The sequence below is a fragment of the Hippopotamus amphibius genome, chromosome 16, assembly GCF_030028045.1.
Source record: "Hippopotamus amphibius kiboko isolate mHipAmp2 chromosome 16, mHipAmp2.hap2, whole genome shotgun sequence".
Classification (NCBI taxonomy): Eukaryota; Metazoa; Chordata; class Mammalia; order Artiodactyla; family Hippopotamidae; genus Hippopotamus; species Hippopotamus amphibius.
In genome coordinates, this window is record NC_080201.1 from 6,406,192 (window position 1) to 6,420,744 (window position 14,553).

A 14,553-nucleotide genomic window follows, 5' to 3' on the forward strand; every position below is an offset into this window, starting at 1 on the left:
CCAACATCCCAGCCAATGAGAGACTGTCACAGCTCAGCCAATGAAAAGCCACTACACTCCAAACTCCCAGTTTCCTCCAATGGACTCTTTGTTTATAAAAGCTCCTCCCAACTCCCCCTTCTCCTCTGTAAAAGAAAGGTCCTCTCTGCTCTCTGGACTTGCCTGTGGTTTGCCATAAGTTGCCTGTCCCAATTTGCAATTCTTTGCTGTTTCAAATAAACTCATTTTGCTGGTAAAATAATAACTGGCTATTTTATTGTTTTAGGTCAGCTATTCTCAGGGGATGTTGATGCTGCAGGTCCAGGGACCACACTTTGAGAACCACCAGCTTATAGTGAAACACACAGTCCTCAGTCCTCCAAACCTTGGGCAGCAGGTTGTATGAAAACTTTGTACTCTCAATATCTGAATCATGCAAATGGAAGCCTTGGGCTTCATAACTCTTATCTCCAAAAGTGCCTATTTTGGAAATCAGTGTTTAACGATCGATTTTTTTTTCTTCTTCTCTTTCTGTTCTACCCTAAAACAATGATGTAGAACCACTGGACAGTCAGCATGACCAACTATTAAAAATGCATCATGTTAATATTTTATAACCATTTATCTCACTATATTGTTATTATTTTCTTTGCGGGAAAATCACAGAGCATTGTCAGTTTCTCTACTCTCTCCAAATCTCCTTGGGGTTGGAAAATAGACAAAGAACCTGCACATTCTAGAAAGGAAATGGGACAAAGGGAGGTCTGCAATGAGAAGGATGTCTGGACCTCTGCTTTCCTCATGTCAAGCTGTTTTTTTCTGATTACTTTCATGCAACCAAAAGGGGGGTGCTTTTGCCTCTACCAGGTGAACTTGGCTACACCGCCCTTAGTATCTGACGTTGCTGCCTTCAAGCTGGGCTTCTCCAGGTAATATTGCTGGCTTTTCCATCCTGGATGCTCAGATGGAGGCCACAGGGGTGGTTACTATGGACACCAGCCCAGCCTGTCACACACCTGGTGTCTACCAAAAGACCTCAGGGGCCCTGCTTGAGATGGGAGACCTCATCATCCTGTTATCCCCAAGGCTCCTGGTAGAGGAAGGGAGAAGACAGACATGGAGCGTGGATTACATACAATGAATCCAATACCTTGGATGCAGTAGTTACAGTGGGATATCACTGCACAGTGAGAAGGACTCGATTTGACTGTGGTCCTTGCCATTTCCTCCTCCTTTTGTTTTTTCCCTGTCCCTTTTCCCTCTTCATCTCTCTTTCCCTTCTGCCTCTCCTGGCAAGCAGTGGAGTCCAACCTGGATTTCAATTCTAACTCTGCCTTTTGCTAGCTGTGTGGCGATGAACTAGGAACATAACCTCTCTGATCCCTAATTCCCTTACCTATTTAGTAGGGCTGAAGATTCCTAGCTCCATTCTCTAAGGAGAACTAGATGAGAGAATACCTGAAATGTATCCAGTGTACAGTAAACACCCAATTAATGCTTTCCATGGTGATCATTTCCACCCTGCAGAAAGTCCTCACAACCCAGATTGAGACTCGAACCCACTGTCTTTTAACTGAAATCACACACCTGGTCTCAGGACTTAATGAAGCTCAGGTTCTTTATGTCTCATCACAGAAGGGATTCAGTGAGAGGCAAAGTGATAGGTAAGAAGTAGATTTACTGAGAGAGACACACTCCATAGATGGAATTTGGCCCATCTCAAAAGGCTTGAGAGCACCCCGAATATGGGGTGGTAAGTTTTTATGGCCTGGGTGATTTCATAGGCTAACGAGTGGGAGGATTATTCCAACTATTTCAGGGAAGGGGGCAAGGATTTCCAGGAATTGGGCCACCACCCACTCTTTGGCTTTTTATGGTCAGCCTCAGAACTGTTATGGTGCCCATGAATGTGTCATCTAGCTGATGTGTTACAATGACCCTATAATGAGGCTCAAGGTCCCCTGGAAGTCACATCTTCCACCATCTTGGGCCTAGTCAGTTCTAACCCGTTTTATGTCGTATGGTCAACGGCTGTGTCGTTCTTTGCAAAGTTGTGCCCTACCCCCTTCCTTCCTGTCTCAGTCTTCAACCAACAGATTTCACAGGGGCTGCAAGGTAGGAAACCACAGCTTTAATGGGAAGCTCCAGATTCCCTTTCATTCCAAGACTCTAACATTTCCCACTGATTTGCCTACATGGTCTCATTCTTCAAGTTAGGCGTGCTTAAGGCTCTGGGCATGTGCCTTCCATAGCTGTGACATTTTTTGCTAACATAATCAAATATGCCAGTAGGGCTACAGGAAGCAAAGCAGAGCCACAGATAAGACATTTTCCCCGGCGCATATAACGCAAAGGGGCTCTTGGCAGAAATGGCATGCTGTATGTCCAGAAGCACTGGGGAGATGTCCGCTTCGCCTGAGGTTTTGATTAACTTGAGAAAACTGCGTTCCTTGTGGATGTAGTCCTGGCCATAGTCCTTTTGCACGTCAGGGGTGAGGTGGTCCAGGATGTTTTTCTCCAGCTTGTCCCACATGTCACTCGTGCCTGCGATGTCTGAGGGGCAAGAAAAAAGAGAGTCTTAGGTGCTGGGAAGGCTAGAACAAGGCATGTCCTATGCCTAGTTGGGAAGAAGGCCCTTGTGAATTGGCTTCTGTTGGGAAGGACATTCCCAAACGGAATGTGCTTTACAATGGCAATTATATTCTCGTAAACATGCAAACAGAACAGGGCACAGATGAATAGATTTCCACAAACTGAATAGCTCATGTAACCAGCAACCAGACCAAAAAAAGACCAACCAGACCAAGAAAAAGACAAACCAGCCATGGTCGCCTCGCCCCGGAACCACTGTCCTGATGAACAGAATAGAGTAGCTTTGCCTGATTTTAGACACATGCACACCTGGGTGCGTGTATTGTGTAGTCAATAGCTTTCCATTCTGTAAATATGCCATCAATTATCTGTTATACTATGGAGGGCATTTGGGTTGTTTTCAGTTGGAGACTCTTACAAATAGTACTGCCACAAACATTCTAGTACATATCTTTTCATGACTATTATGTACAATATAAAATACAATGTGTATAATATATACTATCTATAGCAGCCGTCCCCAACTTTTTTAGCATCAGGGACCAGTTTCATGGAAGATAATTTTTCCACTGGGGTTTGGGGAGGGGGAGTGGGGGTGAGGGGGGATGGTTCAGGCAGTAATGAGAGCAAGCACTGGGGAGCGATGGAGAGCAGCAGATGAGACTTCACTCGCTCACCTCCTGCTCTGCAGCCCAGTTCCTAACAGGCCATGGACCAGTACCGGTCAGCAGCCCAGAGGTTGGAGACCCCTGATCTGTAGGATATGTATATGCCTACATACATACATATATGTACATATATAATTTTTAAAAATATAGCAATAATGCCTGCTTCTGTGTATAAAATTAAGTATATAATGTTGGGAGTTCCCTGCTGACCTAGTGGTTGGGATTCTGGGCTTCCACTGACGTGGCCTGGGTTCAATCCCTGGTGGGGAATTTCCCACAAGCTGCGCAGCCAGGAAAAAAGAAAAAAGAAGGTTAAAAAAGTATATAATGTTGAACATCTAATGTTAATGTTATCTAATTTTTTTAAGTCTTTATTGAATTTGTTACAGTATTGCTTCTGTTTTATGTTTGGTTTTTGGCCTCAAGGCATGTGGGATCCCAGCTCCCCGACCAGGAATCACACCCATACCCCCACCCCCCCTGCCCCCCCCACCCCGAATTGGAAGGTGAAGTCTTAACCACTGGACCGCCAAGGAAGTCCCTCATGTTACCTATTTAATAAATATAATGTTAATTTAATTTAAAATAATGCATTAAATGTTAACATATAAATTATATGTGATTAAATATACAACCATATATTTAATATAGAAGTAAATTCTTGCTTATTATATAAAATTTAATATTTGTATATTTACTGTAAAATATAGTAGCAATGTCTGCTTATTATATAAATAATGAATAACAAGGAGATGCATATATTTTTAAAATTAATCTCCTCTGAGGTAACATGGTTTTGTGTGTCCTTCTGCACTTCTTCCCTGTTCATACAAACATATATAAACATTTGGCTTTGGCTTAATTTTATTTTAGCAGGAACAAGCAAAACACAAAAAGGATCACACTACATGTATTTTCCAGGAATTTGCTTTTTTGTTTGTTTGTGGGTTTTGTTTTTTGTTTGCTTAGTAATAAATCACAGACCTGCCTCCTCGTCAATGGCTATAGTTTTAAAAAACAAGAGCAGCAGAATTTCCATTGAGCAGCTTTTAGTCACCACTTCTCCATCAAAGAACTTCCCAGCCGTTCCTAGGTTTCACCACTTCAGGCAACACTGCCATCAACAGCCTTGCACAAAATATCCTTTTGTTTTTCGGCATTTACTTCTTTAGGCTACAGTCCCCAAAGGGTGGCTGTCTGGTCAAAAAACATGCGTTTTTAATTTTAATAGCTACTGCTAGATTACTTTCCAGAAAGGTTGTAGCAACCCACACTCCCACCTACAAAGTGTATGGTTGCTCAGGAATTGCTGTGGGGATGAATCTTTGTTTGCTAGCTTGGGTGACTCCTGTATATCAGCACTGCGGGGGAGCCTCACTATGAAATGTAAGCCAGTGAAATCCAATTATACTCGTGGAAATGCAAACAGAGTTTCAACTGCTCATTTCTTTTCATGAAGGCTCCACACTGTCCTTAAAGTGATTACCCTGACAATTACTACTCTGGAGGCTTCTGCATCTTAAAAAAAACATGTTTACATGAATTATTGTTCCTCCAGCCACTTCTCCCCCAGTCTCTGCTTTCACAGGCTGGGGGATTCCTTTTCCTCTCCACTTTTCCCTCTTTAAACACCTCATGGACTTTCTCATCACTCTTGTGTCTGCCCTGTCCAGAGTCCCCAAAACTCTGTTTATTGATGACAAAGCCACCAGCTTTTTGTCAACATTCATCTGCCACTTTTGACACACACTTGCCCATCCCTGCCACTTTGGGGCTACACACAGTAAAACTGGTAAGATGACCTGGATCCATATCCCATCTCTGCCTCATATCAGCTCTGTGGCTTGAGAAATTCCTTAACTTCTCTGAGCCTCAGTTTTCTACCTACAGGATGGGAATATTATGATGCCTACCTCATAGGTGAAGATTAAGTGAGATTGTCCACATAAAGTCTTAAAAATTGCTAAGCATGAAATATGTTTTAGCTATTTTTATTGCGGGGCACCAAAAAAGAAATCTGATATGTCTCCTTGAATGTCTTCAGGAGCTCTTTGTGTCCCTAAAGATTGCTTTTCTCATCCCCCACTTCAAATGTCATTCTCCAAACTTAAGTCCTCATGGGACTTCCCTGGTGGTCCAATGGTTAAGCCTCCATGTTTGCAACACAGGGGGTGTGGGTTCGATTCCTGGTTGGGGAAATAAGATCCCACATGCTGCGTGGCACAGCCACACACACACACACACACACAAATTTAAAAAAAAAATCAAACTTAAGTCCTCAGTCCTCCACCATCTGGCCTCTTGCCTTTAGAGAGCACATCAAATATCAGCTTTAAACTGAGGTCATCCTGACATGAAAGTGCATCCCAGGCACTGCACCTAGGGATCTGGTTTCATATTCCCCACCATCGTGGTGTCATAGATGCACACGCTGGGCTATCAATTATCCACTCCACCTCAGTGTCCTCACCTGGTGAATGATGTCAACTAAACTTACCCCTCAGGGCTGTGATGCAGATTAAGACATATATGGAAAGGATGGGAGTAAAACTGGAATGATAATTAAGGAAACAATTTGGAATTATCCAATAAATCGAAGATAATTAAAATCTATGATCTAGTCATCCCATTCTTGGGTATGTGTCATAGGAAAAATCGCTCACACATATGCCACAGTACGTGTGCCAGAAGGTCCACAGCTGAATTGTTCACAATTGTCCAGAAGTGACCCAAATACCCCATCAATAGTAGAAAAATTGTGGCATATTCACAGAATACTATGCAGCAATGAAAATGAAAGAACTACAGCTACACACAACATAAGTGAATTGTGAAAAACATAATGTTTGGTGAAAGAAGCCAGACGCAAAAGAATACACATGCATTGATCCCGTTCAAAGTTCAAAAACCAGTAAAGCCAAACTATTGTTTGGGGATGCATGTATGCATGGGACACTGTCAAGAAAAGCAAATAAATGATTGTAATAAAAAGCACAACAGGTTACATGTTGTGGGGAAGAGAGTGCTAAGACTGGAGAGTACCATATGGGGGCTTCTGGGAGCTTCTGGCGATGTTTTATTTTTTGAGCTGGATGTTAAGTACATGAATTTTTATAATAATTTATTAAACAATGTGTGTATGTACTATATTTCTCAATTAAAAAAATAGGATCAGGACTTCCTAGGTGACGCAGTGGTTAAGAATCCGCCTGCCAATGCAGGGACACGGGTTCGAGCCCTGCTCTGGGAAGATTCCACATGCCACGGAGCAACTAGGCCTGTGCGTCACAACTATTGAGCCTGTGCTCTAGAGCCCGTGAGCCACAACTATTGAGCCTGTGTGCCACAACTATTGAAGCCCCTGCACCTAGAGCCTGTGCTCTGCAACAAGAGAAGCCACCGCACCGAGAAGCCCACGTACCACAATGAAGAGTAGCCCCTGCTCACAGCAACTAGAGAAAGTCCATGTGCAGCAATGAAGACCCAACACAGCCAATAAATAAATAAATAAATTTATAATAAAAAAAATAGGATCAACAACATCAGGAAAGAATGTATGGAAAATGGCTAGTGCCTGATAAGAGCAGCTGCCCAAAATGCTAGCTATGACAATTTCAGTGAGTCCTTGAAATGGTAACAACTGCAGGGTTGCTCTCTGTCCAAAGAGAATCACATCTGTGCGTTGGAAGTTTTCTTTGGTTATATCACCAAACCCTCAATCCTCCTGCCAGGTTCAAAGTCAAATTCATCATTCTCCCCTTGCCCTAGCTGTCAGGCAGTTTTCCACGCTCTGTCTCTCAGGCTGTCACATTCAGCATCATCTTTGACCCACCCTCCTTCTCCATCAACTCCCCTCAACTCTCCTACCCGCCCAGGGAACCCCCACGTTAGAAACCCCTCTCAAGACTTCACCCTCCCTCCATTCCTTCTGCCCGGGTCTTGCCTCTCAACCTGGGTGGCCTAGGTCTCTTTCCCTCGGTTTCCATCCCAGATGAGCCTTTTCATCGAGTCTTCATCCTCCTCCTGGACACCTCTGGGAGATCCTGGTTGCCGAATGCTTTAAGACAAAGTTCTGCTTTTCTTTCAGATTTTTTTCTGGTGCATTTGGGTTAATATTCAGACCTCTAGGGTTTGTTCTTTAGTGTGTTAGGCATCCCTCCCAGTGTGTGGTCTTTTATTAGATGTGCTCTTTTACATCTTCACTTAAATCACCAATTACATGTTTCATGGCCCAGAACTAAGGACTGAGCAATGGGGGTTGTCTGCATCTGCCCAGAGTCCAGGAATTCAGCGAGAGGAGAGGAGAGGATGGCCATCTCCTCCTAGGGTAGAAGGATATGGGTCATATCCTTCAGAGGGGAGGAGGTTGTGTTTGAAAAATACATGACATCAAAAGTTAATTCCTTGGTGAAAGGAGGCGGGGGAGCAACTGTACATTGCAAAACCTGGCACCTGCCCCCTCTGTGCTTAGAAGAGGCCCACCCAACCATCCCAACGCCTCTTTGGTCCACCACTGCGGGGTTTGGCTTGAGCTCTGTCAGAACAAAGGACCTTCAGCATCCCTTCCAGAATGAATATTGCAGGACTCTTGGGCTCAGACACCTACTTGTTTGGAAGCCTCCAGGCTGGATGACAGAGACTTTAACTCCCCATTTGGAAAGCTCTTGTCTCATGACTGCTGAAAACATGGTCAGAGCTGCCTTGGATGAGCTGTAGGCTGCCATCTTAATCATTGGAACCCCTCCTATGGGAATAATGGGAGAAAAAATCAGATCTGATGTTTTCATTTGTTCATCCACTAAGTATTTAGATGGCACTTACTACATGCCAGGAACTGGCATCATCGGTAACTAAGGCAGAAAAAGGAAAACAAGGGCCCTCTCTGTATGCAGGTGATGTGTACTCTTGGTCACATCATTGTCTGGCTTTCTTTGCTTTTCCTTTCCATGGCTGCTCCATCACGGCTGGTCCAATGGCAAACCAAGTGTAAGGCTCCATCTCTCTCAGCGTCTAAGCTAAATGTGATTTAGGTGGGATAAAGAGCATCTGCCCAGCCCCTGATCTTCTGGTTTGGTCACCCTACATTCTGAGGTTCTGGGTGGACATATCTCTGGGGAAGGAGGGGCAGAGTGGGCACAGTTCCCTCCATTACAGCATTTGTAGTTCAACAAATTGGGTTTAATACTTGTTGCAACAAGGAAAAAAACGCACCATAGGGAACCGTGGGGCATCTCTGTAAGAGGGTGCAACCAGTCAGAATGGCTATCATCAAAAAGTCTATAAACAATAAATGCTGGAGAGAGTGTGGAGAAAAGGGAACCCTATTACACTGCTGATGGGAATGTAAATTAGTGCAGCTTCTATAGAAAACAGTATGGAGACTCCTTTAGAAACTAAAAATAGAGCTACCATGTGATCCAGGTATCCCACTCCTGGGCATGTATCTGGAAAAGATGAAAACTCTAATTCGAAAAGATACAGGCCCCCCAATGTTCACAGCAGCACTGCTTACAATAGCCAAGACATGGGAGCAACCCAAGAGCCCATCAACAGACAATTGGCTTAAGAAGATGTGCATGTATATATACATGTATACACACGCATATATATATGAAAGGGAATAATACTTAGCCATAAAAAATAATGAAATATTGCTATTTGCAGCAGTATGGATAGACCTAGAGAATATTAGTGAAGTAAGTCAGAGAAAGACAAAAGTATATGATATCGCTTATATGTGGGATCTAAAAAATACAAGTGAATCAATACATGAAACAGAATCAGACATACAGACATAGAAAACAAACTTATGATTATCAAAGGGGAAAGGGGGGAGAATAAATTAGAAGTATGGGATTAACAGATACAAACTACTATATATAAACTAGATAAGCAACAAGGATTTATTGTATACCACAGAGAACTATATTCAAAATATTGTAAGAACATATAATGGAAAATAATCTGAAATATATATATATGAATGACTTTGCTGTACACCTGAAATTAACACAATTTTGTAAATCAACTAAACTTCAAAAAAAAAAAAAAAAGCCAAAACTCAGTAGACAAATTAGATGGTAGTTCAAACATAGTTGAGAAGAGCATTTGTTACCTAAAAGCTAGATTTAAGGAAATCACTAAGGACATGGATAAAGAGGTGGAAAATAAGAAAGAGAAGTATGGTAGGCAGAATAATGGTCCCACAAAGATGTCCACATCCTCGTCTCTGAAACCTATGAATATGTTAGACTATATGGAAAAGGAGGAATTAAGGTTGCAGATAGAATTAAAGTTGCTAAGCAATCCTGAGATGAGGCGTTTAGCCTGGATTATCCAGGTGGGTCCAATGTAATCAAAGTGTCCTTATAAGTGAAAGAGGAAAGACAAGAGCACTGGAATGAGAGATACAGCCCAGGATTGCTGCTTTAAAGACAGAGAAATGGCACCATGAGCCAAGAGTGCAGGTAGCCTCTAGAACCTAGAAAAGACAAGGAAGTGGATTTGCTCCTAGAGCCTCCAGAAGGAATTCAGCCTTGCCAAAACACTGGGTTTTGCCCAGTGAGACTCATTTCAGACTTCTGGCCTGTAGAACTGTAAAATAATAAATTTGGGGTTTAAAAAAAAAAAGAGGGTATGAGAAAGGACTTATTCTAAGAGGGCTAGCTAGCTAGGGCTGGGGGGGGCAGATGCTCTTTATCCCACCTGAATCACATTTCTTTCAGAAGCTGGGAGAGGTTGACCCTTAAACTGGGTCTCTCATTGGACCAGCTGTGAGGGATGCACTATGGAAGGCAGAAGCAAGGGAAGCCAGAAACGTGGTGTGGCCTTATTTGGAATAAGGGTCTCAGCAGATGTAACGAAGGTACAGATCTCAAGATGAGACCATTCTGGATTAGGATGGGTCCTAAATCCAATGATGGGAACTTCCCTGGTGGCGCAGCGGTTAAGAATCCACCTGCCAATGCAGGGGACACGGGTTCCAGCCCTGGTCTGGGAAGATCCCACACGCCGTGGAGCAGCTAAGCCCGTGGGCAGCACCTACTACGCCTGCGCTCCAGAGCCCACAAGCCACAGTTACTGAAGCCCGCACGCCTAGAGCCAGTGCTCTGCGACAAGAGAAGCCACCACAATGAGAAAGCCCACATACTGCAATGAAGAGCAGCCCTCGCTCCCCACAACTAGAGAAAGCCCGCATGCAGCAACGAAGACCCAATGGAGCCAAAAATAAAATAAAATAGATAAATAAATCCAAAGGTGGGTGTCCTTGTAAGAGACAGAGAAGGAGACACGCAGAGAGCAAGGGAGCAGACCACGTAAAGATGGAGGCAGAGATTGGTGTGATGCTACCACAAGCCAAGGACCACCTGGAGGCACCAGAAGCTGGAAAAGGCAAGGAGGCATTCTCCCTTACAGTCTTCAGAGGGAGGTGGCCCTGTCAACACTTTGATTTCAGAACTTCTGGCCTCCAGAACGGTGACAGAATAAATTCCTTTTGTTTTAAGCCACTCTAATTTGTTACAGCGGCCCTAGGAAATGAATACAGGTGTGTTCCTGGTGTCCTTTCCCTGCAAGACATGAGATTGTGAAGGGGTGAAAACAGTGGGGGTTCAGAGCACCTAGGGGACCTCATGGGGACCCCAGGATGACTGGGCCCATGACATTAGGCAAAGATTTCCCTGGTCAAAGAAGCACCCACTGACTGAATGGATAAACAAACTGTGATACAGCCATATAGTGGAATACAACTCAGCCATTAAAAGGAATGAACTTCATACACACAACAGCATGGGTGAGTCTCAAAATAATTATGGTGAAAGAAAGAGCCAGACAAAAAACAGTATGTATTGTATGATTCTATTTATTTATAATTCTAGAAAATGCAAACATCTATGGTGATAGAAATGGACCAGTGGTTACCTATTGGGGGAGGGGTGGGATCAGGGTATGGATTAGAATGGGGGACAAGTACATCTGGGGGATGAACGGCACGTTCACTCTCTTGACTGTGGTGATGCTTTCCTAGGTACATACCTATGGACCTTGAAGGAGACACACAGAGAAACAAGTGAGCTAAGTAAGATAAGTCAGACAGAAAAAGACAAATACTCTGGGATCTTCCTTATATGTGGAATCTTTAAAACCAAAAAACAAACAAGCAAAAACCCTGAACTCATGGATACAGGGAACAGATTGGTGGTTACCAGAGGTGAGGAGTGGGGTGGTGTGGACATACATGAAGGTGGTCAAAAGGTACAAACTTCCGGTTACAACATGAATACATAGTTCTTGGGATGTAACGTACAACATACTACAGTTAACAATACTGTGTTGTATATTTGAAAGTTGTCAAGAAAGTAAATCTTAAAAGTTTTCATCATAAGAAAAAAAATGTTAACTATGTGAGGTGATGGATGTCAACTAACCCGATTGTGGTAATCATTTTGCAACAAATATATATAGCAAATCATGTGATACACCTGAAACTAATACAATGTTATATGCCAATTATAGCTCAATAAAACTGGGGGCAGGGAATACAGACATTGAAGCAGAGAGTCCTAGAATAGCTAATGTCAATTATCATCATTATTCTTACATGATTATTAAAGCTTTGCTCTGGGACTTCCCTGGTGGTCCAGTGGTTGAGACCCTCACTTCCAATGCAGGGAGTGAAGGTTTGATCCCTGGTGGGGGAACTAAGATCTCACAAGTGGTGCTGCAGTGAAAATAAAATGAAAAAATTTTTTTAAAAAAAGCTTTGGTCTGTCTCACATAACTTCCTTTTGGGAAACACTCATCCTTACCTCCCTGTCTTTGTAGAAAGGCTGTCAGTCAACGGTTCTGTCCTCATTAAGAGAGGCAATTGACAAATCATATTACCCCATCCCCTAAACACAGAGATTGGGTTGGGCCTGGTCATGTGACCTCAACTGAGCCAGAGTCCTGATATAGATTGCGGAAGGGAGACAGTTTTACTGTTTATTCCTGGCTACTTAAGTGTGACACCAGAACTCCCAGGGGCCATTTGTGCCATAGCACAGGAGAAGGTAAGAAAAGGAAAGCAGAGGAGTGAGAGGGGAGTTCAGAAAGTTGGAGGTCGGGGTTGAGGACAGAAAGAGGGAATGGGGGGTGGGAGAGAATTACGATGACCTAGAAACAGTCGTAAGCTAATAAACTCATTCTCCCTTCTTTAAGTTGGTTTGAGGTTTGGCTCTGTCACTTAACAGGAAGAGTCCTGAGGCTTAACTGATGAAATTTCAATACAGTATCTGGCATCAAACATTCAACTCTGGTCCCCGTCTTGCCAAGTATGACCAGCTAATTCTTAAGTGATTTTTAGTTTCCCGAAATCTTAAACGTTCAAAATCCAATTCCTTCCTTTGACTGGTGAGAAGGGCCAAAGACATTAAAGCAACTTGTTCAAAGTTTCGACCCAGTTTGTGCGGTTAGACTGTTCTTATTTCTCCTCGGGTTTTTAGAGACGAGGTGAGCTTGGCCAGCTGGAAGGCAGGTTAACAGAGGGAGGAAGTTCAGAGCAGGCTTCTGCAGCCAGCACTGCCTGTGTTCAAATCCCAGCTCTGCCATTCATTAGTAAAATAAATTAAAGTTAGGAAAACCAATTTATGTTTATGTGCCTGTCTTTTAATCTATAAATTAAGAATAACAATAATACACGTATCACAGGGTTGTTGTGAAAGATAAGTGAAGTAATATACTAGAACAGCGTTTGGCACGAAGTAAGATCCCTATTAGATCTTCCTATTATTTGCCCAGGCACTGGGAGTTTAAAAACTCCCCCAGGTGATTCCAATGGGCAGACAGGGTTGTTAAACGCTTCTGGAGAACACCTCTGAATTTTTTCCATTTATTTCTGTCCTCTGGACATGTAAATATTAATGCAGCTTGAGATCTGGAAAAGCTGAGATCTCTGTTTAGGTTGCAGAAGCTATGATCTCAGAGGTTTGACAGTGACGTGGCAGTGCTGTTTTATTCTTACATCTAAGTCTCACGGTTGTGGAGGTTGGGTATGCTGTGTTTCAAGAGACTGAAGTTAAGAGACTTTACTGGTATACTGGAAAGGAGTGTTTTTTGTTTATTTGGTTGGTTTTGCTTGTTTGTTTTTGAGCTGTATATGCCTTGGTGAAAGTATATTCCCTGCAAATTATGTTGAGCAGAAGCAGTCTCTAAAGGTTGCATACTGTATGATTCCGTTTACATAACATTCTTGAAATAAAATGATAGAGATGGAGAATAGATTTGTGGTTGCCAGGAGTTGGGGTGAGGGTATGGATGTGGCCATAAAAGGGGTATCTCAGGGGATCCTTGTGGTGCTGGAAAAGTTCTGTATTTTGATTGTGGTAGTGGTTTTAGAAAGCTACACATATGATAAAACTGCACAGAACTATAAACACAAATGGGTGCAATATAAGTGCTGAAATCTGAATATGCTCTGTCTATGGTACCAATGGTTTTGCTATTGTACTACAGTGATGCAAAATGTTATCACTAGGGGAGGCTGGGTGAAGGGCAAGTGGGACGTCCCTGTACATTTCCTTGCAGCTTCCTATGGATCTACAATTTCCAAATAAAAAGTTTAGAAATGCATACTCCCTTTAAGACACACTTAGGTCGGGAGAATTGCCTTGCTCTCATGCAGGTCTTTGGCTGTACCAAGGTCGTAAGCTCTCCTAACATTTTGGTAAATAAAACTAAAAATTTAAGTTTGCTGAAGTTTGGCATGGGAGGCCCCAAAATCAACACCTGGCCTATGTGAAATGTTACAAGATGAGATAAGCCCGCTAAGCAAGATAGAGCTTTTTTTTTAAAAGCTCTTTATTGGAATATAATTGCTTTACACTGTTGTGCCAGTTTTTCTGTACACCAAAGTGAATCAGCTGTATTTATACATATATCCCCATATGCCATCCTTCCTGCGACTCCCTCCCACCCTCCCTATCCCAAGCTAGAGCTTTTGAAACATTTTCTGCCAAGGCTGCCACCACATTTAAAGTGACAGTATACTTCTTCCTCCCCCCACCCCACAGGCATCCCCTTCACAGACATGACTAATGCAAGAGCAAAACTTTGCCCTTAGAGCAGTACTCAGGAGATGCCTAAATCGAATTGCCGGGGTTCCCTCCAACTGATTCTAAGTAGCCAGCACTGGTAACCAGCCCAGATTATGGGGTGACCTGTTACTAAGCAACTTGTTGACAGAAACACCCATTAATGGAACAACAGGACTTGTTTTAACTGACCACGTGCAGACCTATGGACTCTTTCCATCCTTCGTAAATGCAAACCATCTATC

At 43.0% G+C, this 14,553-nt stretch overlaps 1 protein-coding gene across 2 annotated transcripts in view; it reads right to left on the minus strand.

Moving 5' to 3' along the window:
* Window positions 1-2,088: 2,088 nt before the first annotated feature.
* Window positions 2,089-14,553, minus strand: part of HSD17B2 (hydroxysteroid 17-beta dehydrogenase 2) — a 62,726-nt gene continuing 50,261 nt past the window's right edge. Inside the window, exons 4-5 of one of the 2 annotated variants that reach the window (XM_057712932.1) lie at window positions 7,846-7,983; window positions 2,089-2,532 (exon numbers count right to left, since the gene is read on the minus strand). In XM_057712932.1, the coding sequence (XP_057568915.1) occupies window positions 2,171-2,532; window positions 7,846-7,983 (500 nt within the window). In that variant the 3' untranslated portion in view covers window positions 2,089-2,170. The remainder of the gene's footprint in view (window positions 2,533-7,845; window positions 7,984-14,553) is intronic. The other variant, XM_057712933.1, reaches the window with a different exon arrangement.